This window comes from Sorex fumeus, unplaced genomic scaffold (genome assembly GCF_029834395.1).
Source record: "Sorex fumeus unplaced genomic scaffold, SorFum_2.1 ptg000038l, whole genome shotgun sequence".
In the NCBI taxonomy this organism is placed as follows: domain Eukaryota; kingdom Metazoa; phylum Chordata; class Mammalia; order Eulipotyphla; family Soricidae; genus Sorex; species Sorex fumeus.
Window position 1 is genome coordinate 4,780,660 of NW_026606095.1, and position 27,566 is coordinate 4,808,225.

The following is a 27,566-nucleotide window of genomic DNA, read 5'->3' on the forward strand; positions in this document are numbered from 1 at the left end:
CTTGTAGCAAGGGAGACAGGACAAATCCATTGTTATCCTACTTTGGACCCTGTTCACGATTCCATCTTTTTCTTACATCCTTTTCACACATTATTTTTACTCTACATATACACACTGTAGTTTTATGTTTCAGCACTGTATCTGTGCACGAGCCTCTCATAGGGAATTCTTAGAAATTATAAGGCTGGTGCACAGAATAGTCACTTCTGCCAGTTATATGAAATAACATCATTCCCAAATGTTGCAAATTACTTCTTGCATTTGGAAGCACAAGAAAAATGAATACGGTGCAGCATTTGTGAAATGACATAATCATACTGATAGAGAAGAGATGTATGATTGACAAGGATTAGGCTTCAGAGAGGTGGTGCAGGACAGTTTCTTTGTGCTGATAAGAAAAAAAAAACCTGCCTGTATTCCTGTATTCTCATTCTGGTCATGGTTGCCTGGCCCTCCACATATGATAAGAAATCATAGACCCATCACCATATCACTGTATCACTATCATCCCGTTGTTTATTGATTTACTGAAGCAGGTGCCAGTAACGTCTCCATTCATCCCAGCCCCGAGATTTTAGCAGCCTCTCCTTACTCATCTTTCCCAATGCTGCCGTATTGGGGGCTCTTTCAGGGTCAGGGGAATGAGACCGTTACTCCCCCATAATGTTTGTACAAAATCTCAGGAAATCAGAGTCAGGTATGCAAGTTAAGTGCAGTGTGTCTCTGACTTTCCTGTGTGTCTCCTCTTCCCTGCAGCTATCTGAACGACTTGGACCGAGTTGCTGATCCGACCTACCTGCCTACACAACAGGATGTGCTTCGAGTTCGAGTCCCCACCACGGGCATCATCGAATACCCCTTTGACTTACAAAGTGTCATTTTCAGGTAGTAGTCACTGAGTGCATGTGTAGCACTGTAGCACTGTCCTCCCGTTGTTCATTGATTTGCTCGAGCGGGCCCATTAACGTCTCCATTGTGAGACTTATTGTCACTGTGTTTGACATATCGGATATGTCACGGGTAGCTTGCCAGGCTTTGCCGTGCGGGCAAGATACTCTCAGTAGCTTGCTGGGCTACCCCAAGAGGGGCGGAGGAATCAAACCTGGGTTGCCCCGGTCGGCTGCGTGCAAGGCAAACGCCCTACCCACTGTGCTATCACTCCAGCCTGAGTGATCACTTAGAAACAGTGCTTACACCCTAAGTAGGCCTGGTCAGCTATGAATATCGAGATCATGTAAATTTTTAAGCAGCATCAGCTTCACACCAATTTTTATTATCGAGTACGCAAGTGGAGTAGGCAGAGTAAGGATGGAAGAGTGTTTTCTCTTCAGAACAATGAAACTGTAGTATGCTGGTGGTACTTCACTGGTGGTTGAGCAAAATCACTTATTTAAACACTGGTTTGACAGTATCTGGAGTTGCGTTAACTCTGAGCATGATGGACATAGTTTCAGATTTGTATGAAATGTGAAGGATTGTGTGACACCAGAAATAGTAGAAATTATATGTTTTTAGAAACTTGCTTGCTTTTTTCCTGGTATCAATACATAATTTTCCAGTAGAATAAAAATACTGAATGTTACGTATTTCTCAAAGTTGGAAAAAATTAAATACAGGGTTTTGAAAATGGATTGATTAACCTATTCTAAATAGACATAAGGAAATAGAATGAAGATTTTCTGCTTCCTCACTACTGTTATTCTAGCTGTATAATGCTTCAGTAGATGTATTTTTCTTTTCTTTCTCTTTCTCTTTTATTTTTGGTTTAGTTTTGATTGGGGGGTGGGGCACACCCAGCTATACTCAGGGCTTACTGCTGCTCTGTGCTCAGAGATCACTCTTGCCTGTACTCAGGGGACCATATGGGATGCCAGGGATCAAATCTGGGTCACCCACTTGCAAGGCAAGTGCCATGCCTATTGTACTATCACTCTAGCAGTTATTCTCTCTTTAGATAGAGAATAATAATAATAACCTGGATGTGCTTTTATTTAAACTTCATTGTACAATCCCACAGTTGTATTCTTAGAGTACGGTCCATATGGTGCTTTGGGACCTAAAGCCCTGCAAGTATGTGAGTGTGATATATGTACACATACGTAGGTGTTGGGTCTTACCCGGGCAGAGCTTCCTCCTGGTATAGCTCAGGGATCCAACCCAGCTGGCCGCATACCAGGGCTTAGTGTGAGTCTGTTTTTTTTTTGGGGGGGAGGGGGTCACGCCCGGCGATGCATAGGGGTCACTCCTGGCTCATGCACTCAGGAATTACTCCTGGTGGTGCTCAGGGGACCATATGGGATGCTGGAAATCAGACCCGGGTTGGCTGCGTGCAAGGCAAATGCCCTACTCGCTGTGCTATGGCTCCAGCCCTCAGTGTGAGTCCATTTTTGAGTGTCTGGAGCTGAGTTCCTAGGGAGAACTCGTCACTCCCACCAAGCATCTTTGTGCAGTCAGGGCTGAGGAGCCAAGTCTCTGTGTCCTGTGCAGCCACTGTTTCTGATGAGGGGGTCTCGTCACTCCCTGCCATGGCTCAGTGCTTGCTTCTCGCCAGTTCCTGCTCTGTAGCTGATTGCCACCATATGCATTCTATTAGACATGCCCATCAAGTGAATGAACCCATCAAGGTTAGAAAGATTTCTGAGACTTGGCTTTTTCTCCCATTAAACAGTTGCATTGGGTGGTCACCAAGGTTCTTTGTAGCTCTGGTGCCCTGTATTACAAAATGCAGCAGTTCATGGAGCGTTTCGTCTCCTAATTGCTTTGTAATTAGTGAATTTTGAAAGGAGGTTGCAATATTTTTTTTTCTACCGTGCTCTGTGTACTAGCACTTTTAGAAGGCATATTTCATCATTATAATAGAAGTAAGACTTCAGAAAACTTTCGTGCCACAATGAAAAGCAGCTTACAGGGTTTAGCCTTTCTTATGTCTTAGAATGAGGATTTCGTGTATATGAGTGGCTTACAAGTGACTTTAGTCATCAGGGAGAGCAAGCATTTTAACATCTACATAAAGACTTATGAGTTCTAGTTTTAGTCCGTAGTGTATCGGTCTTGCTAGATCATTTGTTTTAACCCCTCAGATATCCCTTCCATGTCTTAAACTTTTAGAAGCTGTCACTGGAAAATCCTCAAGTTTAATTTTAGCATTTAGTGGCAGGAAAACACTAGGACAAACCGAGTTTTCAACCAACACATAAAGAAACCTATTAAGTGTTTATACCTAAAACTGTCAGTGTGTGAAATTTACCCTGTTGCCGTGGCTCACATTTTAGTTGAAATTTGAATTCAACAATTAAAGAATTAAATTTCACACCAAGTACTGCTAGTCAGCTTCTTATTTCATTATATATCAAGATAATATATATTACTGATCAGATTAATTGATGGCAGAATAAGTTCCTCAACTCAGGATGGAGTTGGATGTTAAAAATCAATCCTTGAAGAGTGTCAAGTGTTGGTCTTTGTGCCATTGTGATGTTTTAATTGCCATACAAGGCACATTGGCAAGGTGGGGTTGTGGTTTGAATTGATGCAGCTGACCCATGTTGCTTAGTGTGGACATACCTGTCTTAAGGTATCGCACTCATTGCAAGGGGACAATGGCTATAGTTATACTGCCGATGTCGTAAAGTTGTGCTTACATTTCCTGTAAGCATCACACCCTCTTCTTGAAAGTATATCTTTCACTTATGGTTAATGTGTAGGCAGACTGGAGAGATGGTCCAGCAGGCACGTGCTGTTGTTGCAGGGTGCCTACCTGGGTTCCATCCCTGCACTCCAGACAGTCTCCAGGCACAAGCTCTGAGCACCACTAGATGGGCCCCCAAACAAAAACAAACAAAATAACTAAATTTATAGGCAGCCTCTTCCAGCATCCTTGAAAACAAATCCTAGTCTCTTCATTTCTGTATTGCAGGAGGAATAAAGGAAAAGTCAGTATTTCCTATTACATCTTACAGAAAACTGTTTCTGACTCTTCAATGCTTGATGAAATAAAACACTAGTTTGCTTGGCTTGGCGCAGGACTTGCTTTCTTTTAAGCAAGATTTTACTTTTCATATACATTTAGAAACTTTCAAATGACGGCAGTGATTTACTACCCAGAATTTCTTGGCTTTGATTGTTAAAAAGCGAAGGAGATGTTCCTTAAGAACTCACTGCATTTTCTCTTCAGACAGTTTAGTTGTTTTTTTTTAAGTAAAATCATTTATACTGATTTTCTTCTGTTTGTGCATTAATATGAGTATTGTTCACCTTGCAGAATGGTCGACGTCGGGGGCCAGCGGTCCGAGAGGAGAAAATGGATCCACTGCTTTGAGAATGTCACCTCCATCATGTTCCTAGTCGCCCTCAGTGAATACGACCAAGTGCTCGTCGAGTCTGACAATGAGGTGCGTGGTCTCTGCACGAATCATTTTGGTACCACATACAAATAAATGAAAACATATCGGATATAGGGTCTGGGGGAAACTGACTTTCATAGCTTTTTAGATGTTGGTGAGTTATTTTTTTTTTTTATCTCCCAAACTACCCTAACAGAAAGCATTGGGGTTCTCTGATCTAAACTGTATTTGTGGCTCTGAACGCCGTGCAGAGGTTCTGAGAATGCAGATACTGTGAACTTTCTGGATGAGTTCTCAGATGCGTTTATGGCCCTGATGGTGCAGAATTGAGTCAGGAGCATTGGAGGCTTCAGTCCTCCTCCTTTTTTTTATTTTTTTGGTTTATTTTGTTAGTGGGTCCCTGAAACGGGCTTGGCAAATGTGAGTGATTCTGCGCTCACTGTGTGACTCAATTTGTTGTGAAGGTCTCGGGGTGGGAGTTGGTGGGGAGGGGACTGAGGCCTTTCTGCCCTCACAGAGTTCTGTGGGTCATTTTCATTTTGTCTCTGCTCAGAGTGAGTGGTTGAGAAGTGTCCAGGGCACACCCAGGTGGGGACATGGCCCAGGCCTGGACTTTCTCTATCAGTGAAGACCCAGTAGGTTGGAGCAGATGTTGAGGCTGCAAGAGGCCCAGTGATGCATCAGTGTTTGTTCAGGTGGAGGCTCACGGGCCATAGGAAGCTGACTTTGAACTGAATTGTGGTGTGCACGCATCCCAGAAGTGGAGGAGATGCTCTACACAGCTGTCAGGAGTCAGGGATGGCAGAAAGACCGCTGTCAGAACCTACTAAAGAGCCTTCTTACTGGTGGAAAGCAAAGAGGCTTAGAAGTCATGGCTTAGAATAAGAGCGAGTCAGCTGGAGCAGTGGTATAGCGGGAGGGCACTTGCCTTGCATGCAGCCAACTTGGGTTCAGTATGATCCCCGAGCCCACCAAGAGTGATCCTTGAGCACAGAGCCAGGAGTAAGCCCTGAACACTGCTGGGTGTGGCTCAAAAACCAAACAAAAAAAAAATCAAGTTAAAAGCAAATGAAAAATAAGAGGTAGCCTCTGGAAATATTTGGCATACTTCAATGCTGTACGTTTTTAGATACATAATAATTCTGGCTTTCTATAAAATGTTTTCCTTCCAGTATGGATATTTATATTCAATCATCTCCTCTCCTCCTCTCCTCTTCCCTCCCCATCTTCTCCCTTTCTGTTACTCCCAGCCCCTGCCCTCCATTTCCAGTGTATTTTTTTTTTCATATATATATTGGATTTCTGAGTTCTAATAGTCCACTTTCTCCAGTTTTTGGCGAGAGAACACTGAAACAAACCCCAGAGGTCGTGTTTTGTTCTTGATTCAGAAATTTGTGTCCAAACTTGAATCCAAAGCTGACTTTGTTATTACTTCCCTGGGGTATGTATTTTTGAGAGAAATCTAGGGGTGGGTACCATCAGCATCCCCTTTGCCTGGGGTCCTGGGGAAAGCGCATTCGAGATGACAAGCAAAGGCAGCTCAGGGGAGGGGAATGTTTCAGACCATTCCTTCACCTCCAATATTTCAAACATTCATTTTCAGAAATATATGGCACTCTATCTCGACTTCACTCTTGCTAGAATCGGGGGCATCAGTTTTTTCAGCTGCAAAAGAATGAAATGCCTTCTCAGAGAGTGTGAGGAGAGCTCCAGCCAGGGCTGAGTGGGCCTGTAGATGGCCTTGATAACACTCCAGCACAGCCATGTCTGGCTGTGACCCCTCCAAGCACACGTTGCATCGTCACGCCCAACATAATGCGCCCCATAACATATTTTAATGTGTCAGTATGTATCTAAACCAAACCCTCACCTTTTTCTCTTTATCATTGTTCATGTTTATTCATTTTCCATCTCGTGACTCTGAAGACTCCTACAGAGAGACTTTCTCAGACGGACTAAGCTCCCGGGCTGAGGATAGAGCTAATAGGGTTGCTGCCCAGATTTTGCACACAGGACGCCCCAGTTCCATCCCCAGCACCCCAGGTTTGACTGGAAAGCCCCAAACTGGGGGTAACCCCTCAGCCTCTCTCAAGCAGAGCCCAGAGACAAGAAGAGGGAAAGGAAAAAGACTAAAGCTCTATCTAGTCACAAAACATTTAGGCCCTTGGGGCTGGAGTGATAGCACAGCAGGTAGGGCATTTGCCTTGCATGTGGCTGACCCGGGTTCAATTCCCAGCATCCCATATGGTCCCCCAAGCACTGCCAGGAGGAGTTCCTGAGTGCATGAGACAGGAGTAACTCCTGTGCATCGCCGGGTGTGACCCAAAAAGAAAAAAAAAATGAAAGAAAGAAAAGAAAATTAGGCCCTTTTCTCCTTCATTCCTTTCTTGAATCCTTTTTTAAAAGAATGGTTTTTAAAGAAATCATTCCTTGGACCCAACCCCTCCTTTGAACCAACTTTTGAACCAACCCCTTAGACCAACCCCTCCTTTGAACCAACAGGTCTCCAACCTTGGGTCCCATTATTGTGGTTCTTCAGAGCTGATCTTTGAGTTTCAGTTATTGGAAACAGAATAGTCAGGGGACTAAACATCGACCATTTTAGTACTTTGTGCTTGTTTAGAATGAGCTTATTAATTCGTTGCTCATTTGCTTCTCCTTAACTGTCCTCCTCTTGAGGTGAAATCAGAGCTTCTTGCCTGCATCGTAGCCCTGAGGTGACAAGAAAGCAAGTTGGAGCCCACCGATGGCCCAGCCCCACAGCCTTTTGACTAGTTTTTAATCTCCCCGTAGTATCTTCCAGAAATAAGAGGCAGACTTGGAGCAGGGAGAGAGGGCTCTTTAAAATAGCCGTGAATGTAAAAATGAAGGATCTGCCGGTCGGGGAGGAACAGAAATAACGAGTGTCTGCGTTTGAGTGCTCGTTAACGTGTGTCTGCCGTTGAGTGCTCATTCAACCCAAAGACTAGAGCGGCACACAGGCCCTGGACTACTCGGTTCGGTGTGAACTGTCATCGAGCAAATAGTTCTAAAAGATGACATTTCCTTTACACAGTTCTCCTCAAGCAGGTTTTTTTTAATGAAGCCATTGCCCTGCGGCTGAGCCTGGTTTGCCCAGCACTGCAGTGTCCCTGAGCATCACAGGTCTTCCAGCCCTGGAGAACCCTGAGCACCGAGGGGCGGGGGGTACAGAGTAGCCCCACATCCTCGGGCTCCAGCTTTGAATCAAGGGAGGGCTTAACCTCCTGGGCACTGCTTGCGCAGCCAAAGCACTGTCACTGTCACTGTCCTCCCATTGTTCATCGATTTGCTCGAGTGGGCCCAGTGACATTGTGAGACTTGTTGTTACTGTGTTTGGCATATCGAGTACGTCACGGGGAGCTTGCCAGGCTTTGCCGTGTGAGTGAGATACTCTCAGTAGCTTGCCAAGCTCTTCGAGAGGGGCGGAGGAATTGAACTCGGGTCAGCCGCGTGCAAAGCAAACGCCCTACCCGCTGTGCTATCGCTCCAGCCTGGCAGCCAAAGCAATAAATAAAAATTTTTTAGATTTAAGAAAGAAACGCTCTAGTATATTCTTAATACAAATCCTCTATGAGTTATCTGTTTGGCCCAGAACCTCTGCCACTTTGAACTTGATTTTTCACTACTTTTAATGTTGCTTGATTTATTAATCTTCTGGGGTTTATTCATTCATTGCACTGCGCCTCAACCTTTAGCCCAACTGTGCATAGCATTCGCATTTTGGAAACAGACATTTTAAACAAAGTAATCTCATAGTGACACCAGCAATTTAATATTAGAAACATAAATGAGATTGAATTTGGATACCGAGGAAATTTTTGTTTGCTTTTGCATCACACCTGGCAGTCCCCGGCGCATACTCCTGGCTCTGCGCTCAAGGATCATTCTTGTCTGTGATCTGAGAACCATGTCAGTGCTAGGGATATAACCAGGGTCGGCCACATGCAGGCAAGTGCCAGAAACCCTATAGGACCTCTCTGGTCCTGGGTAGCAATTTTCACATGTAGTAAAAAACCAACATTGTGTCTGTTTTTCATTTGATATTAATTTCACTTATGAGCCCAAAAGATAGTGCAGTGGGTAGGGCTTTTGCTTTGAACTCAGCTCACTCAGGTATGGTCACCTGGCCCTGTTAGGATCAATCCCTGAGCACAGAGCCAAGCGTATAAACCTTGAGCAACACCAGATATGGCCCAAAAGCTGAAAAGGAAAAGAAAAAATTTAGGTAGATTTTGCCCATTTACAACATGAAAACACTGGGGGGAATAAGATGCTTTTATTTTTGGACATGTATCTCAGATATAATAAAATTTTTGTATGGTATGTTTATCAGTTTACTAATCATGTCAGTTAAAAGTTTGTATAGCATAATTGGTTCATAGAAGTATTGTTCATCGATTTGCTCAAGCAGGCCCAGTAACATCTCCATTTTGAGACTTCTTGTTACTGTGTTTGGCATATCGAATACATCACGGGGAGCTTGCCAGGCTTTGCCGTGCGGGCGAGGTACTCTCGGTGGCTTGCCAGACTCTCCGAGAGGGGCGGAAGAATCGAACCCAGCTTGACCCAGCTTGGCCGGGCTGGCTGCATGCAAGGCAAACGCCCTACCGCTGTGCTATCGCTCCAGCCCTCATAGAAGTATACAGAAATGAATCCATGAAAAAGGGGGGAAATTCACTTTTGAGAGAGGAAGAAAATAAAGCTATTTGAAAAACAGTTGTGGGTTTTGGGGAGTTTTTTTTCCCACTCACTGGAGGAGTTATTTTTAAATATCCCACTTTGGTTGTAAACTTGTGCACTCTTTTAAGTCTCTTTCTGTTCGAGACGTCATCACTACGTACATCATAGTTGGAAATATTTCTATACTCCCTATGAATTGGGATTTGGGGCCCTAGATTCTAAGTCAGAAGTGCTCCAGAGACCAAGTGTGTTGGCTGAGAGCCTCCCTCCCCTACAGAGGAAGTAGGAAAGACTAAATTTAGGTACTTCTTCTGAAATGTAATCTTTTACCATCAAATTTGTCTCAGTGTACCCTTCAGTCGATTTTCACATATATATATGTATATATATATATAATTGTACACACATCGTTGTTTGTTATTTATAAATAGACTCTGTTTTTTTAGGGCAGTTTTAGATTCACAGCAGAGTGAGGCAGAAGGCACATAGATTTCCACATGCCTCCCAGACGCCCCGATTAGCATCCTCCTCTGCTGTTTCTGCCTCACTCCGAGCTTACGCTGCAGTATCACTAACCTGCAGAATCTCTGCTTAGCTTTCTTGGTGCAGATCTGAATTTCTGACCTGTGTCATTTTCCTTTTCTCTTAATTCCTGTTAATGGGTGCTCTGGATACTGCATTCCTTGGGCCCCCGGGAAGTTTAGTAAGTTATATTTTCATTTTCATGTTGGTCGAAATAATTCTAAGTTGCTCTTGAAATTTTTCCTTCACCAGTGTGTTATCTAGAAATAAGTTTTCTTAATGTCCACATATTTGGGGGGATTATTTTTCCCCCTATCAATTTTTTTTTTTGTTCCTCATTTCTGGTTTAATTCCATTGTGGCCTGAAACTAGTGCGTCTGTCGTTTCTGTCTTATCAATTTTTTTTTTGTTCCTCATTTCTGGTTTAATTCCATTGTGGCCCGAAACTAGTGCGTCTGTCATTTCTGTCTTGTAAAGTAGTCAGGTTATGCATTTATCGCCCAGAAGGTGTTCTGTTTGGGTGACTGTTTTGTGAAACCAGTCAGCTGTGGTCATGGATGAAGTAGTTGATGTTAATGGTTTCCTCTGTGGCTGGTCCTTTCGGTTCAGTTATGTTCTTACGGGTGGTTGGACCTGGCCATCTCTTTTGTTTGTTTGTTCAGTTCATTTTAACAGTGGACTTGCCTGTTTTTCTTTGCAGTTTTTTGCCTCATATGCGATGCTCATTTGTAAGTGCAGAGACAGCAAAGCTGATGTCTCCTAGAGAATCAGTGTCTTTATCTTAATGCCAGGTTCTTGCTCCTGTTAACTCTCCTTGCTCTGCCAGGATGGATGTGACTGCTAAAGCTTGATTTCAGCTAGTGTAATATGGCATTTACTCTTTATTTATTTACTTATTTTTGCTTTTTTGGGGTCACACCTGGCAATGCACAGGGGTTACTCCTGGCTCTGCACTCAGGAATTCCTCTTGGCAGTGCTCAGGGGACCATATGGGATGCTGGGAATCGAACCCGGGTTGGCCGCGTGCAAGGCAAAAACGCCCTACCCACTGTGCTATCGCTCCAGCCCCTGGCATTTACTTCTTTCTCCATCCATTTGTTTGTTGTATAGGTAAGGTGAATTTTTATAGACAGTGTGTCACTGGTCTTGGGTGTTGGTCCATTTTTACAGTGTCTTTCTTTCATTGGTTTGTTTAAACGTAAAATGATTACTGAGGTCGTTGAATTATTACCTGCCCTGTTTGTATTGCTTTCTGCCTATTGCTCATGTTCTTTGTATCTATCTGTATCTTCCTCTATTTCTGCTCTTCTGATTTTAATTGTATATACTTTGGGATTCCACTTGCTTACCTTATCAGTCATACTTTTAAAAAATTTATTTGGGGCTAAAGGGACAGTACAGCAGATCAAGTTCTTGCCTTGCTTGCAACAAACCCTGTCTGATCCCTGGTACCACATATGGTCTCATGAACTCACCAAAAATGATCCATGAAGAGAGAGCCAGGAGTAAGCTCTGAGAACCACTAGCTATGGCCCCAAAACAAAACAAAAGCAAAAAAAGAAATAATTTATTTTAATAGTTGCAAATAGAATTTACTATACATTGACATCTAACACAAGAAACTTTCAAATAGTACTGTACTGCTTTCATCTGTGTGACTGCCTTTATAAGAAAATAATTCTAATTTCTCCTTTCTGCCTCATACCATTGCTGTTGCTGGTTCCACATATGCATAAGAGTACATGTGGGTTGAAGCGGCAGTACAGTGGGCAGGACTCTTGCCTTGCACGTGACTGACCTGGCTTCGATCCCCAGCCCCCTGTCCGGTACCCTGAGCCCACCAAGATTGATCACTGAACACAGAGCCAGGAATAAGTCTTGAGCATCACCAGGTGTGGCCCAAAAACAAACCCATAAGACAACAGAAAAGAGTTCTTAAGCTTATATATGCATAGTACACCTAATCGGGTCTCCTAGTGCTACAAATGTAAACTAATCTATGGAGCGGTTAAAATTCAATTTTAGCTTCACACACTCCTTTTTAAATATCATTTGTACAGATCTGAGCTTCCCTTATGTTATCCTTCGTACCACGTTGCTACCTTCATGTACCATCACGGCTGACACTTAGATGTTGCCTCCGACAGTCTGTCCCTCCAAATGCGTACAGTAGAAAAGTAATGGCCCTATAGTTGAAAATTTATTTCCTCATTGATAGTTTCAGAAATGTGCCTTTAGTGAAAGAAAGTGGGCTTTATTTAATGAAGCCACAGGATGACGAGAAGCGCAAATTGCAGCTTTGACATCAACGTGTTCAAGAAGAAATTCTTTGAATATCTCTTGCAAGCCACATTTCTGCTGACAAAAAAAAAATGTTTAGGGAGCTGGCAAGATAGTATAGCAGGTAGGGCACTTGGCAGGTTCAATCCTTGGTGTCCCATATGGTCCTCCTGAGCACCACCAGGAATGCAGAGACAGGAGTAACCCCTGAGCGTTACCATGTGTGCCCCAGAAACAATTTGTTCAGCTTTTGTTGGCATGAAAGCCTTTATTTTTCCCTTCACTTTGAAGGATAATGTTGTCGGGTGCAGAATTCGTGGGTGGTCGCCTTCCTCTCAGCCCTTTCCCTACCTCCCTGCACGTTCTCTGCCTTGTGTGGCTTCTGGAGTCACGTCTGATTCCCACCTTGGCTCTTCTGTGGGAGCAGCATTTTCCTTGGGTTTCTTTGGAGAGTTAGTTCTTGAGTTTCTGCAGGATGAATATGATCTGCGTTAAGCTTAAAATAAATAAAAGCTCTGCCTGGTAGACAGTCAGATGAACGTTCTGTGGGCTCCCAGCCAGAGGAATCTCAAGCCAGTTTGGGTGGCCACATTTCATCTGCTGGGCCCTTTCTGAAGTCCTGGTAGATTGTCTTGTGTTTTCTTTTTTAGTGGAGGAATCTGTGTTCTATGAAGATGCAGATCTGTGGGTCTGTGACTGTCTTAAGAAAATCGTTCATTTGCTAGGCTTCCTTGGAGGATACGGTGCCCAGTGTCTTCAGAGAGAAGCATTGATCCCAGGGGCCAAAGTACTGCTATTTCCCAGGCTTCTGCTCAGTTAAATCACCCACATCATCATCTCCCAACACATGAGTTGTAATCGCTACTAATTTGCGTGAAGTGTCACTTTTAAAAAAGAAGGAAGAGAGCAGCGATTTTTTTCTTTTTTTTTTAGGAACACTGAACAACAATTCATAGGAGTCCCAGACAGTCCCTAGGGAGGCAGAAGTAGAAACCGTCCTGCTCTGATCACAGCTGTCCCCATCCTGAGTAGGCCCACCAGGAGTGAGCGAGTGCCCTTCCACACACACCCCAGATTACATACCCAAAGCTGTGCTTTGTTTCTGAGTGTCCCATGGGTGATAGGGCTGGGGATACCCGTCAGCTTCCGTGGAGCACATAGGCATCCGCTAGCACGTCCCACCCACTATTGGGTGAGGAAGGAGGTACACTGCCCAGAGCCCCAGCAGCCTTAGAACTTCGTGGGGGACAGCTGTGCCTCACAGGCGAGGTACTCAGCGACGTAGCCACGCCAGACCCCCACTGACAGCCTGTCAGATGGCAGCTTCACCAGTGAGCCACATACCCCCACAGGAAGCATGTGTGGTTTGGTTTTTAAAGTCCTTTTACAATAATAGGAGAAAAGGTATTTAAAGATAGTTAAAAGGTAAAGGTAAAGGCCCTCCCGTTGTTCGTCGATTTGCTCGAGCGGGCCCAGCAACGTCTCCATTGGAGACTTTGTTGTTACTGTGTCTGGCATATCGAATACTCTCGGTAGCTTGCCGGGCTCTCTGAGAGGGGTGGAGGAAAAAACAGAAAAGAAATCGTGTGGCTTCTAAGAAATGACTCTGCATAGTGACAGAGTCCTTGCTGTCTGCTCACATGGTTTCCTTAGGGACGCGTTTGTATCGGTCATGACTGTGGTAGAACAGAGACCAGAATCCTCGCAAACTCACCGAGGCACACAGTGACTCTGGCAGCCTGGACGGCGCCTTTCGGGGCCTCGCCAGCGGTCTGACTTGGGGAGTTCGCTCTGCCTCCCAGCAGCCAGAAGCATATGCTCCCCACGTAACAGCCCCCGAGCAACCGGAGTTTCCACCCCACGTCCAAGCTGACGATCTCTGGCTCTGGGGAAGCCGGCTTCAGCCGTGGTCGGAGGCAGCTTGAGGTTCCAGAAGCCATGGGGGAAGAGACACAGTACAGGGTGTGTGGCCAGAGCCGAGGGGGAGGCCTGGCACGGGCCGTGTGTGGGGAGAGCCATAGCCGTTGGCGGTGGCACCATCAGGCGATGCCGCAGAAGCGGCTGCATTTGGGCTGCGGTGTCTCTTCTAGGGTGCAGTGTCATTTTCTAGATGACATAGGACGGACTGGGAGTGAGGGAGGACAGAGGTCAGCGGTGCCTGCCTGGCCCAGGCAGGACCACAGCCGGATCCCAGGCACTGCAGACCGAAGGTTTCCAGGAGCACCCCCGAGGGCAGAAAGGAAGTGAAAATAGTTTCCTAGGGCTTTGCCAGCAAAGATCATTTCGGGAAACCTGTTTGTGTGTGCACGTGTGTGTGTGTGTGTGTGTGTGTGTGTGTGCGCACGCGCGCACGCACGCGCACGTGAGTGCACGCATGGGTCTCTACATAGCATTTAGGGTGTGCCTCTCAAAGTGGAACAGGCTTGCGGCCGTGACCAGCCTTCGCGTCTGCATCGCACGTGGCTTGCTCCTGAGCTCCTTCCCCTTTGCAGCCCAGGCCATGGCAGTGCGTGGGCATCACGTGGTGCTCAGCAGCGTAAAGGGCCATGCTTGCCCCGTGTCTCCTGGACCACACCAGGGGCTGGCTGGGCTGGAGCAGAGTGCCTCCCCTTTCTGGGGACCCAACCTAAAGGCATGCTCCTCCGGACCCTTGGAACACAGGACGTGAGCCTCAGCCGTGGCCAGCCCACGCAGGCCCACATCTGCCACACGGCAGTGCTGTGCATCTTTAAGAATGTCACTAACATGGCGGGGCTCTTGGTTTGCTTTGCTTTCTCCTCCCCTTCTCTTGGTGGTTGCTGTGATCAGAGGTCACGTGCCTGGGCCTGGTGCTCACCAGTGCCTGCCTCGGGGCCACGCCTGCTCATGGAGTGCTCGTCCTGGGCTGGCTGAGTCCTCAATGCCGAGATGGTGGCTGGCCTCCGTGGCGCACAGCCCTTCAAAGCTCCCCCTGCCACGCTGTTAGCACCGAATCATCTCCAGTCCCCTGAACAATGTAGTAGCAAGAGTCCCACAATTTTATTTTTCCCCAGACTCTGAAAATCCTGTAACCAGCCTTGTCCACTAAACGCTAAACCGGGCGTCTGGTGATTAGATGGGGTTTTCCCTGTGCCCTAAGAACATGGGACAGTCTTAGTCCCACCTCTGTTCACAGGGCGTGTGGTCCAGAGGGGTGAATCTTTTTCCCTTTCCCTCCCTTTTTAAATCTTGGAGGGCTCTGGGACCACACCCTGCCGTGCTCAGGGTTTTCTGCGGGCTCTGTGCTTAGGAGTCATTCTGGCAGGAGCCAGGGTTAAACTGGTGTTAGTCACATGCAGGACAAGTGCTACCCGCTGTCCTGTCTCTTTGACTTTGCTTTCGCTGTGGGGTGGGGTGCGATGGGGTGGGGCGTCACCCACTGCATGTGGTACTTGCTGGGAGGAAGATGCTCCCCCACACCTGGTCGGCAATGCACCAGAGGTCACTACTGGTGCTGGAGATCTCAAGGACAGGGCCACGGATGGTCTTTGACCACGTGGGCTGACACCAGGGTTCAGACACATGGCCTCCCATGCCAGGCTGACATGCTGCCCCTAAACCACTTCATTTCTCTCTAGCCCTTCGACTCTATTAAATGTAGTTATGCAGGATGCCTCTTGGTTGTCATTCTCTTTTTTAAAAGGTGCTGACCGCGTTCTGGTGGTTATTTGCAGACTGTCGATCAGGCTGTGATTCACAGCGTAAGGATGGTCATTCCTAACCATGGTGCCAGGCTCCACGTAGTGAGGGTAGTCAGAAACCAGTCCTGGAGGCCGTGGCAGCCAGTCGCATGAGAGTCTGTCTGTCCATCCTCTCCCAGCACCATCCCTCCTTCCCATAGGCTACCCTCAGCCTCCTAGCAGGAAGAGACGGCGGTGCTGAGCAGGGCCAGCGCCCAGTGAGCCGGTTCTGACCTGCCCTGTTCTAACTCATCCCAGAGTTTCCCAGTGATCTGGAATGATGGCCAGACCCACCCCACATTCCAATAAAAGACCCAAGTACTAAACACTGCAAATAATAACTAGAACAATATTTTCTCTTTCCTTTAAAAATATTTGTAATGTAATGAGGGCACACTGGTTTGCACAGGTGTAAATGCTTATGTTTCCGAGTTTCTGTTCTTACCACAGGGAACCAGCACCCAGTTGTCAGGATCCCATCACTGCTGTCCCCTGGACCCTGCCCTTGCCCCCTGAGATTGCCTCAGTTCCAGTGTCAGAGTCTAGGGATTTTGTTTTTAAGGCTTAAAAGATTTGTTTTTTTTTTTTTTTTTTGGTTTGTGGTTCCATTTGCAAGTTGCCTTGCACTTAGCTCATTTCATTTTTTTATTTTTTTTATTTTTATTTTTATTTTTTTGCTTTTTGGGTCACACCTGGCAATGCACAGGGGTTACTCCTGGCTCTGCACTCAGGAATTACTCCTGGCGGTGCTCAGGGGACCATATGGGATGCTGGAGATTGAACCCGGGTCGGCCACATGGAAGGCAAACGCCCTACCCGCTGTGCTATCGCTCAGCCCCTTTCATTTCTTTGCATGCATTTAAAAAAAAAAAAAGACGGTCAGGCCAGAGAGATAGCACAGGGGGAGGGCACTTGCCTTGCATGTGGTTGTCTCTGGTGTGTTTGATCCCCTGACTCCCACAGGATCCCCAACCCTTCAGGAATAGTGCCTGAGTGCAGGGCCAGCTGTGGCCCATAAATCAAAAAGAAAAGAAAGAAAAGGGGGGAAAAAAAAGAAATAAATGAACTCTACTAAGTTACAGAAATGTTCGGCTTTAATTAGCCTTTGTACAGGTGAGCAAGAAGCCCAACTGTCCGCTGTTCTCAGTCCCCTGTTCTCTGCCCCATGTCTGGGCCTTGCACTGCGCCTACCAGATGATTCCTGGGCTGGAGATTCAGAGACCAACTCTCTCACAGAGACGGGGTCCTCGTTTCAGAGGAACAGATGGCATGAGAAGCACGGGGCGGCATCTCGCTGACAAAAGGCTGTTGTTGGTGCTGATAATAAGCTCCTTGTGTCCGTGAGTCTGGCAGGTTCGAATCTCTGGTTTCGGTTGAGGTTGTCTTGGGGACGGAGGGTGCCCCGGAATGGGAATGGAATATTTAACCTGCCTTTCTCCAGAGCCTGTGGCACCGGGCAAACATCAACCCCCTAACATCTGACTATCATTAGATTGTGAGTGTCTGTTCCGCAGTGGATACTGTCCTCTCGGCTCTCATCTCAGGAAGGGGCCTTTTAAAAACTGAAGATACGTGTTCATCGTTAGCTTGTTGAATGGCAGCTGTCACTTTAAGCATTGAAGTGAACATAGAATTTTTAATGTTCCAGGCCATATGCTAAATTCTAAAACTCCCAGGAGATGTCTTGAATGATACCAATCATTTCAGTAATTATTTAGTCCCATTAACCAGTATGCACCATTATGAAAAGAAATGAGCGTGTCCTGAGACACCATTACCCACGAGTGCAGTCTCCATATATTCTGGTTTTTTGGTTCTGTTTTGTTTTGTTTTCTATTAAAAGACTAGTGCGTAAGCCCGGCAAGCTACAGAGAGTATCTCACCCGCACGGCCGAGCCTGGCAAGCTCCCTGTGACATATTCGATATGGCAAACACAGTAACAACAGGTCTCATGATGGAGACATTACTGGGCCCGCTCGAGCAAATCAATGAACAACGGGAGGACCGTGACCGTTTATGTGTGTGTGTGGGGGGGGGGGGGGTTAGGGGGGGCACCAGATTGTGCTCAGGGCTTCCTCCTGGCCATACACCCAGGGAGCACCCCTGCTGGTGCTCAGGAGTGGTGGTGTAGGGGTTAAGGTGCTTGCCTTGCATGCATCCAACAGCCCGAGTTCATCCAACTCCGCAGATCAGGGAATCGTAGCTGTGCAGTTGCCAACAGGTGCTAGGGATTTTTTTTTTTTTTCATTTTTATTAGTGAGACACCATGAGGTACAGTTGTAGACTTACAAACTTTTGTGCTTGGGTTTCAATTATACAATGATCAAATACCCATCCCTCCACCAGTGCCCATTTCCCACTACCACGGATCCCAGTATCCTTCCCACCCCCCATCCCCCACATCCCACCCTGCCTCTGTGGCAGGTCATACGTGTTTGAACTTCTTGTGTGTAGAGTATTTAGTGCAGTCTGTGGCACAGATCAAAGATTACAGACTCAATTAGGAGTATAGGATGGACATCCCTAACCCTGGAATCAAACAGTTCTGCTCCAGCCCCCCCCCCCCCACTATTGGAAATTTTCTCCATAACTGGGAACCCAGACCATAAAGGTAATAACCTCCAAATATTAACACTCAGAGAGCTGGCTATATTTTGAAGATATTTCAGAGCGTATTTCCTTTCTCTTGCAGAAGGGCAAAACAGAGACCGGTGGGTATTCAGGAATTATTTTAAGCTTTGTCTTGATTCTGTGTTGGGGTGAGAGAGTAGGGAGGGGAGGGGGTTTACATCTCAGATGTGGAAATGGGAGAATCTGTATCATCCACACACTCTCCGCCACTGTCTCAGGAAAGGAGGTGGTTGCTGGTTGTGTATGTCTGGCATGCCTGGGATCCTGGGCTTGCTCCCTGGCGCTGCCTGGCCTCCCAGTACAGAGCCAGTGGCCCCCAGCACCGGGGGGGGCAGGACCCTCCCCACCCTGAAAAGGAACGGAGATCTCAGTGTGGACATCTACGTTCTCATCCACCTTCTGTCGGATTGTGCCACGGCGTCTGGTGGGATGAGGCTCGCTGTCGGGGTCTGCATATCTGATCTCTCTGGTCTCTGTTCTCTGTTTCTAATAGTGCGAGTGTCCATCTGCATTCCCCAGGGAGAGGGTGGGGTGAGTACTCTGCCAGGTGCGCAGGGGCAGAGCTGCTGACCAGGGTGTGATAGAGCCGTGAATCCCCGGGGCTGCCCCCCACAGGAAGCGTTCGCCAGAGTCTGGGCCACGCAGGGCCTTGCAGTTGGAGGAGCACTGCTGGTGTTGAGTGGTTGCTCCGCATCCCACCCTGCACAGGGCAGCAGACTGCCCACACTGTCAGGAGTGACCAGGCTAAAGTGCCCTGCGCTGGGGACACAGCCTTCATGCTGCACTCCTCACTTTGTTGCTGGAGGCTGAGCTACACTGACCTTTTTTTTAGCAAAACACCGTGAGGTACAGTTATAGACTTACAAATTTTCGTGCTTGCGTTTCAGTTATACAATGATCGAGTACCCATCCCTCCACCAGCGCCCATTCTTCACCACCAGTCATCCCAGTATCCCTCCCACCCACCCCCACCCCATCACCCCCCACCCCACCTCGCCTCTGTGGCAGGGCATTCCCTTTTGCTCGCTCTCTCTCTCTCTCTCTCTCTCTCTCTCTCTCTCTCTCCCCCCCCCCCCCTTTGGAGTGTTGTGGTTTGCAATAGAGGTATTGAGTGGTCATTGTGTTTAATCGATAGTCTACTTTCAGCACGCATCTCCCATCTTGAGTGGGTCGTCCTGGCACCTTTTACTTGGTGTTCCCTTCTCTATCCTAGCAGCCTTTTCCCGCAGCATGTGAGGCCGACTTCCAGGCCGTGGAGCAAAGCTCTTGGTACTTACTTCAACTATTCTTGGGTGTTCGTCTCCCATTCTGTTACTTTATATTCCACAGATGAGTGCAATCGTTCTATGTCTGTCTCTCTCCTTCTGACTCATTTCACTTAGCATGATACTTTCCATGTTGATCCACTTATATGCAAAGTTCACGACTTCATCTTTTCTAACGGCTGCATAGTATTCCATTGTGTAGATATACCAAAGTTTCTTTAACCAGTCATCTATTCTGAGGCACTCAGGGGTTTTTCCCAGATTCTGGCTATTGTAAACAGTGCTGCAATGAACATACAACTGCAGATATCACTTCGACTATACTTTTTTGCCTCTCTGGGATATATTCCCAGGAGTGGTATTGCTGGGTCAAGTGGGAGATCAAATTCTAATTTTTTGAGAATCGTCCATACTGTTTTCCAAAAGGGTTGTACCAGTCGGCATTCCCACCAGCAGTGAAGGAGGGTCCCTTTCTCCCCACATTCACGCCAACATCGGTTACTTTTGTTCTTTTGGATGTGTGCCAGTCCCTGTAGTGTGAGGTGATATCTCATAGTTGTTTTGATCAGCATCTCCCTGATGATTAGTGATATAGAGCATTTTTTCATGTGCCTTTCGTCCGTTCATATTTCTTCCTTGAGAAAGTTTCTGTTCATTTCATCACCCCATTTTCTGATGGGGTTGGTGGTTTTCTTCTTGTAGAGTTCAACCAGTGCCTTAGCTACAAAATGGGAAAGGATATTCTGATAAGGGGTTGATATCAAGGATATATAAGCCACCTTTTGTTTATTTGAGTGATTGTGCAATGACAATGGGTGGATGGTTTCAGTTTCAAGTGCTTTTTTTTTTTTACTCCTGGTTTTTGTTCTCTCTTTTACCAAAAGGAGGATTGCTGGATTATGTGGTGATCTTCATTTCTGACTTCTTAAAGAATGTGGCTACATCATTTTATTTTCCCAACCAGCCATGCATAAGGGTTGGTGTTTCCTCGCAGGCATTTGCTGTTTCTCTGGTCTGGTTCTGTTGTCACTGATAGCCCCCTAATGCATATAAAGCGAGATTTGCTCATGGCTCTGATTTCCCTTTCAATTCTAATACTGAGCATCTTTTTCTGTTCCTGTTGATCATTTGTATTTCTTCTACAGAAATACAGAAATACACTTCGTCTTATCAGCTCTTTCACCATTTTGAGTCATGTTGGAATTTTCTGTTGAGTTGCACAAGTTACCCATGTAGTCTAGATATTAAACCATTGTCCTGTGCATAATGTACAGACTTGCCTTTCCCTTCCCATAAGTGATCAATTGCTTGCAGCAATTATTTTTCTAGCATGCCAAAGAATGGTGCTTGGTCACTTTAGAATTGAGAAGAGAGATTCTCATATGTCGATAATAGTGACTTGGCCTTTCTAAAAGTCAAGGAAAATAAGTCATATGATCTTTGAATGTTTCAACACCTTTGGTTGCTTTTAAATAGACAAACAGGGGCACAAGTGATGGCACAGAAGGTAGGGCACTTGCCTTGCTGACCTGGGTTTGATCCCTGGCACACCCAAGTGGAGTGAATTACGGGGTAATTTCTGAGTGCAGAGTCAGGAGTAATTCCTGAACATCACCAGATGTGGCCCTAAAACAAAAAGTAATTTAAAAAAAAAAACACAACGCAGAGTACTAACCACTATAGCACAGTGTAGGGCGTTTGTCTTGGGTGCAGCCAGCCCGGCTGAGACGGGTTCAGTTCCTCCGCCCCTCTCAGAGAGCCCGGCAAGCCTTGAGTATCTTGCCCTTACGGCAAAGCCTGGCAAGTTACCTGTGATGTATTTAATATGCCAAACACAGTAACAAGTTTCACAATGGAGACGTTACTGGGCCCGCTCAAGCAACTCGCTAAACAAAGGGAGGACAGTGTTTGTTGGGTTTTGTTTGTTAAAAAAAAAAAAAAAAAAAAAAAAACACCCAAACCCTTAGGCTAACAGCTCTTCCCAGCAATTCTGTAAAACTGCAAGTTTTCAGAGGCTGCAAAACAGATTAGCCAAATGACCACTAGGTGGCGAGCATGGCTCCAGCCTGAAGGCTGGGCAGAGGCCAGTCAGTAACTGTCCCCTCAGAGTATTGCTTCTCAGGCTTAGGACCTTTATTTCAACTTGGAAAAATGAACCACGTTTATGAAACGTGAGCCACGAAGACTTGACTGGATCTCTTGTTCTTCTTGTACGATAAGGAGCTCGGTGAGGGTGTGTGCAGGGCCTGTGTCGTGCTGGCGGCTATCAAAGGTCCCAGTTGGGGTGCAGGCTGGGTGTGTGGTGACACAGCCTCAGCTCCCCAGCCTTCCCAGGGTGTCCAGACTGTGCTAGAACCCGGGTCAGAACCCCTGCTTCCCAAAGTCAAGGAAGCTCCACGTACAGACATACTGGTAGTCTCTCCTGAAAGGTGCACAAATGACTAGCTAGCAAGGTACAGGAAACTCAGTTCGACCAATTTCCCTGTTATTCTAGGGGGAATCACTGCATATCGGAGTCTTAGTCCCTGCCATTAAATGAAGACGCTGAATCAAGTATAAATAGGCCTTCCCCTCCCCCCATCCCATCCCCGTTAAATTGCCCTGCTTTCATGCAGAAACTGGAAGCTGCCCCATAGGAGACCATTTGGAGAGTCACTTTGCTGTGTGTGTGTGTGTGTGTGTGTGTGTGTGTGTGTGTGTGTGATAAAATGGATGAAAATTCCTGGTTTTTTTTTTTTCTCTTTGGTATGCAATGAAATCTGCATACCAGATAACCAGTTTCAAACTTCGCAGCTTTCACTGGAATTAGTACCAAACCTCATTGAGAATGCAGGAGCCTGGATTTCCAGCAGAACTCCCCAGAGACACTTTCCTCCTGCTGCATTGCAGGAAGCAGAGCGCTGGTTTTGGACTGAGTCACTTTACTGCCCTGAGCAGCTTGCGGTGTTCTGGGCTGCTTGGCGAGGCTCTCTCCACTAAGCCTTAACCATTTGTCTCTCCCCTAAACCTTAACCTCCCTCCGACGTCTGCCTGTCCCAGAATCATGCCCGGACACTTTCACCTTTAGGTCCGTAAAGCCCAGTAATGTTCAGAGTAACACTTGCTACTTCCCCTGGAAGTGATTTGCAGCTGGTGCCTTTTCACCTTGGTGGGTCCCAACACAGTCATCATCTCTTAACAAAGTCAGAGTTCTTCCTGAGAAGCGTAAGCCCTTGCCAGAATCCCAGGAGCCAGGGTCAAGGTTATTGTCTGGGGGCCAGGCAGGTGGTGATGGGGGACAGGGGGAGGCCGCAGTACAGGTGGATAGCAGCTAATGGGTTTTCTTTTACAGTCCAGAACAGCCCTCCCAGATGCAGTTGAGGTGCTGCTTCCGCTTTGAATACTCTCAGCCATAGTCTGGGGCTTTGATTTCCAGTTAGCTCGACCAGCTTTTCCCTTTGTTTTATTTTTCCAGGTATTCAGCCCTCCCATTGTTCGTCGATTTGCTCGAGCGGGCCCAGTAACGTCTCCATTGGAGACTTTGTTGTTACTGTGTCTGGCATATGGAATATGTCACGGGGAGCTTGCCAGGCTCTGCCGTGCGGGCGAGATACTCTCGGTAGCTTGCCGGGCTCTCCGAGAGGGCGGAGGAATCGAACTCGGGTCGGCCATGTTGGCTGCGTGCAAGGCAAACGCCCTACTGCTGTGCTATTGCTTCAGCAAGGGTCTTTATTGGTGTCTGATGTTTTCACAGGTCGTCCATGGGTGTATTGGAAGAGGGAGCGCAGGTTGGTCTATCCAGCCTTTGTCTTCTTAATTTTATTTGTTTTGTCTTGGGAGCACAGCCAGTGATGCTCAGGGGTTACTCCTGGCTCTGCACTTAAGAATTACCCCCCAATAGTGCTCGGGGCACCATATGGGATGCCCGGGACCCAAATGCCCTGCCCGCTGTACTGTTGCTCCTGACCCCACCCAGGCTTTCTAAAGCTCTCCTGAAGTTTGCTTTCCAGTGAGCAGTTTTGAGTCACATCCTGCTGATGTTGGTTAAAGCAACAGAACTGAGCGTGATTCTGAATATCTGCTCTGTGGGAAGAGGTTTGTATTATCTCAGAAAGTGGCTTGCCAGAGGACAGTCTCCTTACCACCCGCCCCTTGTAGTGAAGAGTTCACTTTGGGCAGAATTTAACTTAACAAGAACACAGAGCACAGAGCCAGGAGTAAGCCCTGAACAGAGCTGGGTGTGGCCCCGAAACAGTTCCCCCCTCCCCCGCACAAAAAAATTGAATCGTCCACACTCATTTAATACACAAACATTTTCTTATTATTTAAAAAGACAAGAAGTTTTCTATTTCAAAGCAGTGTAAACATGGCAGTGCAAACAATATCATACTTATTTCTCAATATTCACCGGAATCTAATGTTACATGCATAGTAAAAATGATATAAAAATGATAACTTATGACAGGATAAAAATAGTAACCTTTAAATGGCTTGGTAAATTTGTACTTCTTGGTTTTTTTTTAAATAATTTACTAAACCATTTAAAGATTACTATTTTAATCCTGTCAAAAGTTATCATTTTACTATGTACATGACATTAGATTCAGATGAATATTGGGAAATAAACAGGATGTTGTTTCCAGGAATGGTAGCACAGTGGGTGGGGCGTTTGCCTTGCACACAGTTGACCCAGGTTCAATTCCTCCACCCCTCTCAGAGTGCCTGGCAAGCTACCAAGAGTATCTCACCTGCACGGCAAAGCCTGGCAAGCTACCCGTGACATATTTGATATGCCAAACACAGTAACAAGTGTCACAATGGAGGCGTTACTGGGCCTGCTCGAGCAAATGGATGAACAACGGGAGAACAGTGACACAGTGACATTGCTTTGAAATATGAAATATCAGGCCTGGAGAGATAGTACAGGGGTTAAGGCTCTTGCCTGGCATGTGGCCCATACCGGTTGACTCCCTGGTACCACACAGGGTCCCCTGGTGTTCTCAGGAATGAACGGTGCACTTAGCTGGTATGGCCCCCGAACGGCAACCAAAATAAAATGTCTATTTTCATGAGGCTCTGTGGAATCCTGCTGAGAAAGCACATCTTAGAGAATTTGTTCATAACCAAATTGTTTCCTATCCTAAGGATACCGTTGAGTCCATTTATTTATTTCTGCTTATTTATTTTAATAGGCCGTTTTTAGTCTTTCCAAACAAGATGATTTGTCTTTCAAAACATGCAGCAGTCTCTTTGGAAAGCAGTCTGAGTTACCTTTCAGATTCTTAACCAGACACGTTCTTCACCCAGCAGATTCACTTGCCTGAGTACATTTGCACCAACACTTGGCCCGCAGAGATGGAAAAGACTGAATGCATATCTCTAGGCCCTGCTTGAAAGTTGTTCAAGCTCTTTAAAAAATGGGTAACTCTTAAGTACATGTGCTATTGTAGAATAGTCCCAAAGTGTAATTCGTGATGAAAAGTGAAGTGTGGGCAACACATACTATATGCTTTCGTTCATCTTAAACTTCCCACCTTGTGGAACGTTACCATTTTACATGTACATGACTTTTTTTTTTGGCTTTTTGGGTCACACCCAATATTGCACAGGGGTTACTCCTGGCTCATGCACTCAGAAATTACTCCTGGTGGTGCTCAGGGGACCATATGGGATGCTGTGAATCAAACCCAGGTCGGCCGTATGCAAGACAGATGCCCTACCCGCTGTACTATCGCTCTAGCCCCGTGCATAACTTTTTTTTCCTCAAATGATAAAGAGCTGAATGGGCCTGGGGTGAAAGAATTTCTGTGTTTGTCTATTTGTGGGCTCTCCCTGGTAGACTCGGGGACTGGAGGCTCCAGGTGCTCCCCATGATCCCTGGAGTTCTTACCTGGCTTCTTAGAGTCTGGTGAGCCTGCAGCAGTTCTCAGGGCCGGCGGAGCTCGGGGAGGGGTGGGGGCAAGACCAGGGCTGGACGCAGGGCCTCACTCCAGCTTTTCGGCCATCCCTGACCCTGGACTGTTGTCCTTGTTGTTGTTGTTGTTGTTGTTGTTTGCTATTTGTGTCACACCCAGCGATGCACAGGGGTCACTCCTGGCTCTGCACTCAGGAATTACTCCTGGCGGTGCTCAGGGGACCATATGGGATGCTGGGAATTGAACACGGGTCGGTCACATGCAAGGCAAACGCCCTACCCGCTGTCCTATCTCTCCAGCCCTTGTTGTTTTTCATTTAAAACTTTCATACCATGTGTGATGATTTTCATTTTAAGGGCTCACCATGTGTTTAAGGAATTCGTACTTAAATATTTGAGTAAGCACTAAGGTATAGATCTGTTGTATGTAAAACTTGTGCCACTTAATTTTAGAGTTTTTTTTTTCCCTATTTCAATGTTGGTGAATATGTTTGCTAAGACATTCCCAGCACAATTCAGCCTTTTTCAGCTGCTGCTTTCTTCTGTGTTCCTGCATGTGTGCTGAGAGAGAGACCTGAAGGGAGAGCATGTCAAGGAAACACATGTGGGGGCAGCAACCCCTGTGTACCTCCAGGTGTGCTCCTTTTCCCCCCACCCCCTGCAAAAAAAAAAAAAAACACGTGCATGCATTAGGAAAGGTCATTTGAAAACTGGGTAAAAATAAACTCAGATGCGGGTTGGAGCGATAGCAAAGTGGGTAGGGCATTTGCCTTGCACGCAGCTGACCCGGTTTCATCTCCAACATCCCATATGGTCCCCTGAGCACCGCCAGGAGTAATTCCTGAGTGCATGAGCCAGGAGTAACCCCTGTGCATTGCCGGGTGTGACCCAAAAAGCCAAAATAAATAAATTAAATTAAATAAATATAAACCCAGAAAGCAAAGGCCAGACAAACCTGGTCCCGGGTCCAGAGAGCATCAGGAGGGGCTGAGGCATGGGCCTTGATGGGTCCATTCCCTGTGTTCTCTGGAACCATGTGACTCCCTAGGGGGCCCCGCCGAGCACTGCTTGGAACACCCCTCACCAGCCCCCAGCATTTAAAAAACAAGATAAGGGAGCCGGAGCAATAATACAGAGGGGGAGGGCATTTGCTTTGCATGCAGCCAACCCCGGTTCAATTCGCGGAATCCCATATAGTTCCCCCAAGCACTGCCAGGAGTAATTCCTGAGTGCAGAGCCCGGAGTAGCCCCTGATCATTGCTAGGTGTGGCCAAAAGAAAAAAGAACAACAAAAAAAAAAAAAAAAAAAAAAAAAAAAAAAAAAACCAAGATGGTCCCACTGCTGGGGAGAAAATAATCTTTTGTTCCTGGATGCTTCAGGTACACATTTCTGTGACTCGGCTTACTCATATGTCATGCTTTTAGACTCCTTCATAATCTAACCACTGGGTTGGTTGGTGTTTGTGTCTCCTAGATTTGGCTTGTAGCACTGGGAACGGGCATGGATTCAGCCAGCTGGTGCGTGGGCATCTGTGAGCATGATAATCACCTGCTGGGGAGTTGTGGGTTGATTCAGGGGAACCTGAAAATGCACTTCCAAGTTTTCCTGGACACTGAAAGTGCAGTTGATGGGCTCGTGGGGTCTGTGTGCATTGATGCCCTTGGAGGGCTTTTACATCACTCTGGGTATGGTTCTGCCCCAGCTGCCCCACAGAACACAGCAAGAGCTTTCTGGTGTTGGCCGTGACCCCACAGCACAAAGTACTGAATTGGCTATTTTCTCTCCAGGTGAGAATTTGGGGACTGTGCCCAAGAGGAGCAGATACTGAGTTCTTTAGAAAGCCAGGTGCGACTTCCTTGCTAAAAGAATGGGTTTAGGCTCTAAGGAAGAAGCAAAAATGGCAAGAAAATGACTTCAGAAATGTAGGAGTGACCAGGGAAATATGGGGAAGAAATACTTCACCTGGTCCATGTTAATGGTTATTTGCAGGTCTCGTGAAGACTATTTAGTGGCCAGAGAGCAGGAGAACTATTCTGTGACTATTCTGTTACCCTCTTAGGATGCTGTCCCAGCAGTGTGCATAGAACTATGTGGCAGCCCCAACTGTTTGTTAGGAAGCAATCCTAACAAAGTTTTAGGGTTGAGACAGAGAAGGGACCACTAAGTCAATGGTGGTTGGAGAGATCACTTGGGATGGGAGATGTGTGCTGAAAGCAGACTAGGGACCAACC

General features: G+C 46.6%; 1 protein-coding gene across 1 annotated transcript in view; it reads left to right on the top strand.

Moving 5' to 3' along the window:
• Positions 1–27,566, top strand: part of LOC130027969 (guanine nucleotide-binding protein G(q) subunit alpha) — a 278,643-nt gene that overhangs the window by 226,858 nt on the left and 24,219 nt on the right. The window contains exons 4-5 of the mRNA XM_056118723.1: positions 757–885; positions 4,262–4,391. Coding sequence (XP_055974698.1) covers positions 757–885; positions 4,262–4,391 — 259 coding nt within the window. The remainder of the gene's footprint in view (positions 1–756; positions 886–4,261; positions 4,392–27,566) is intronic.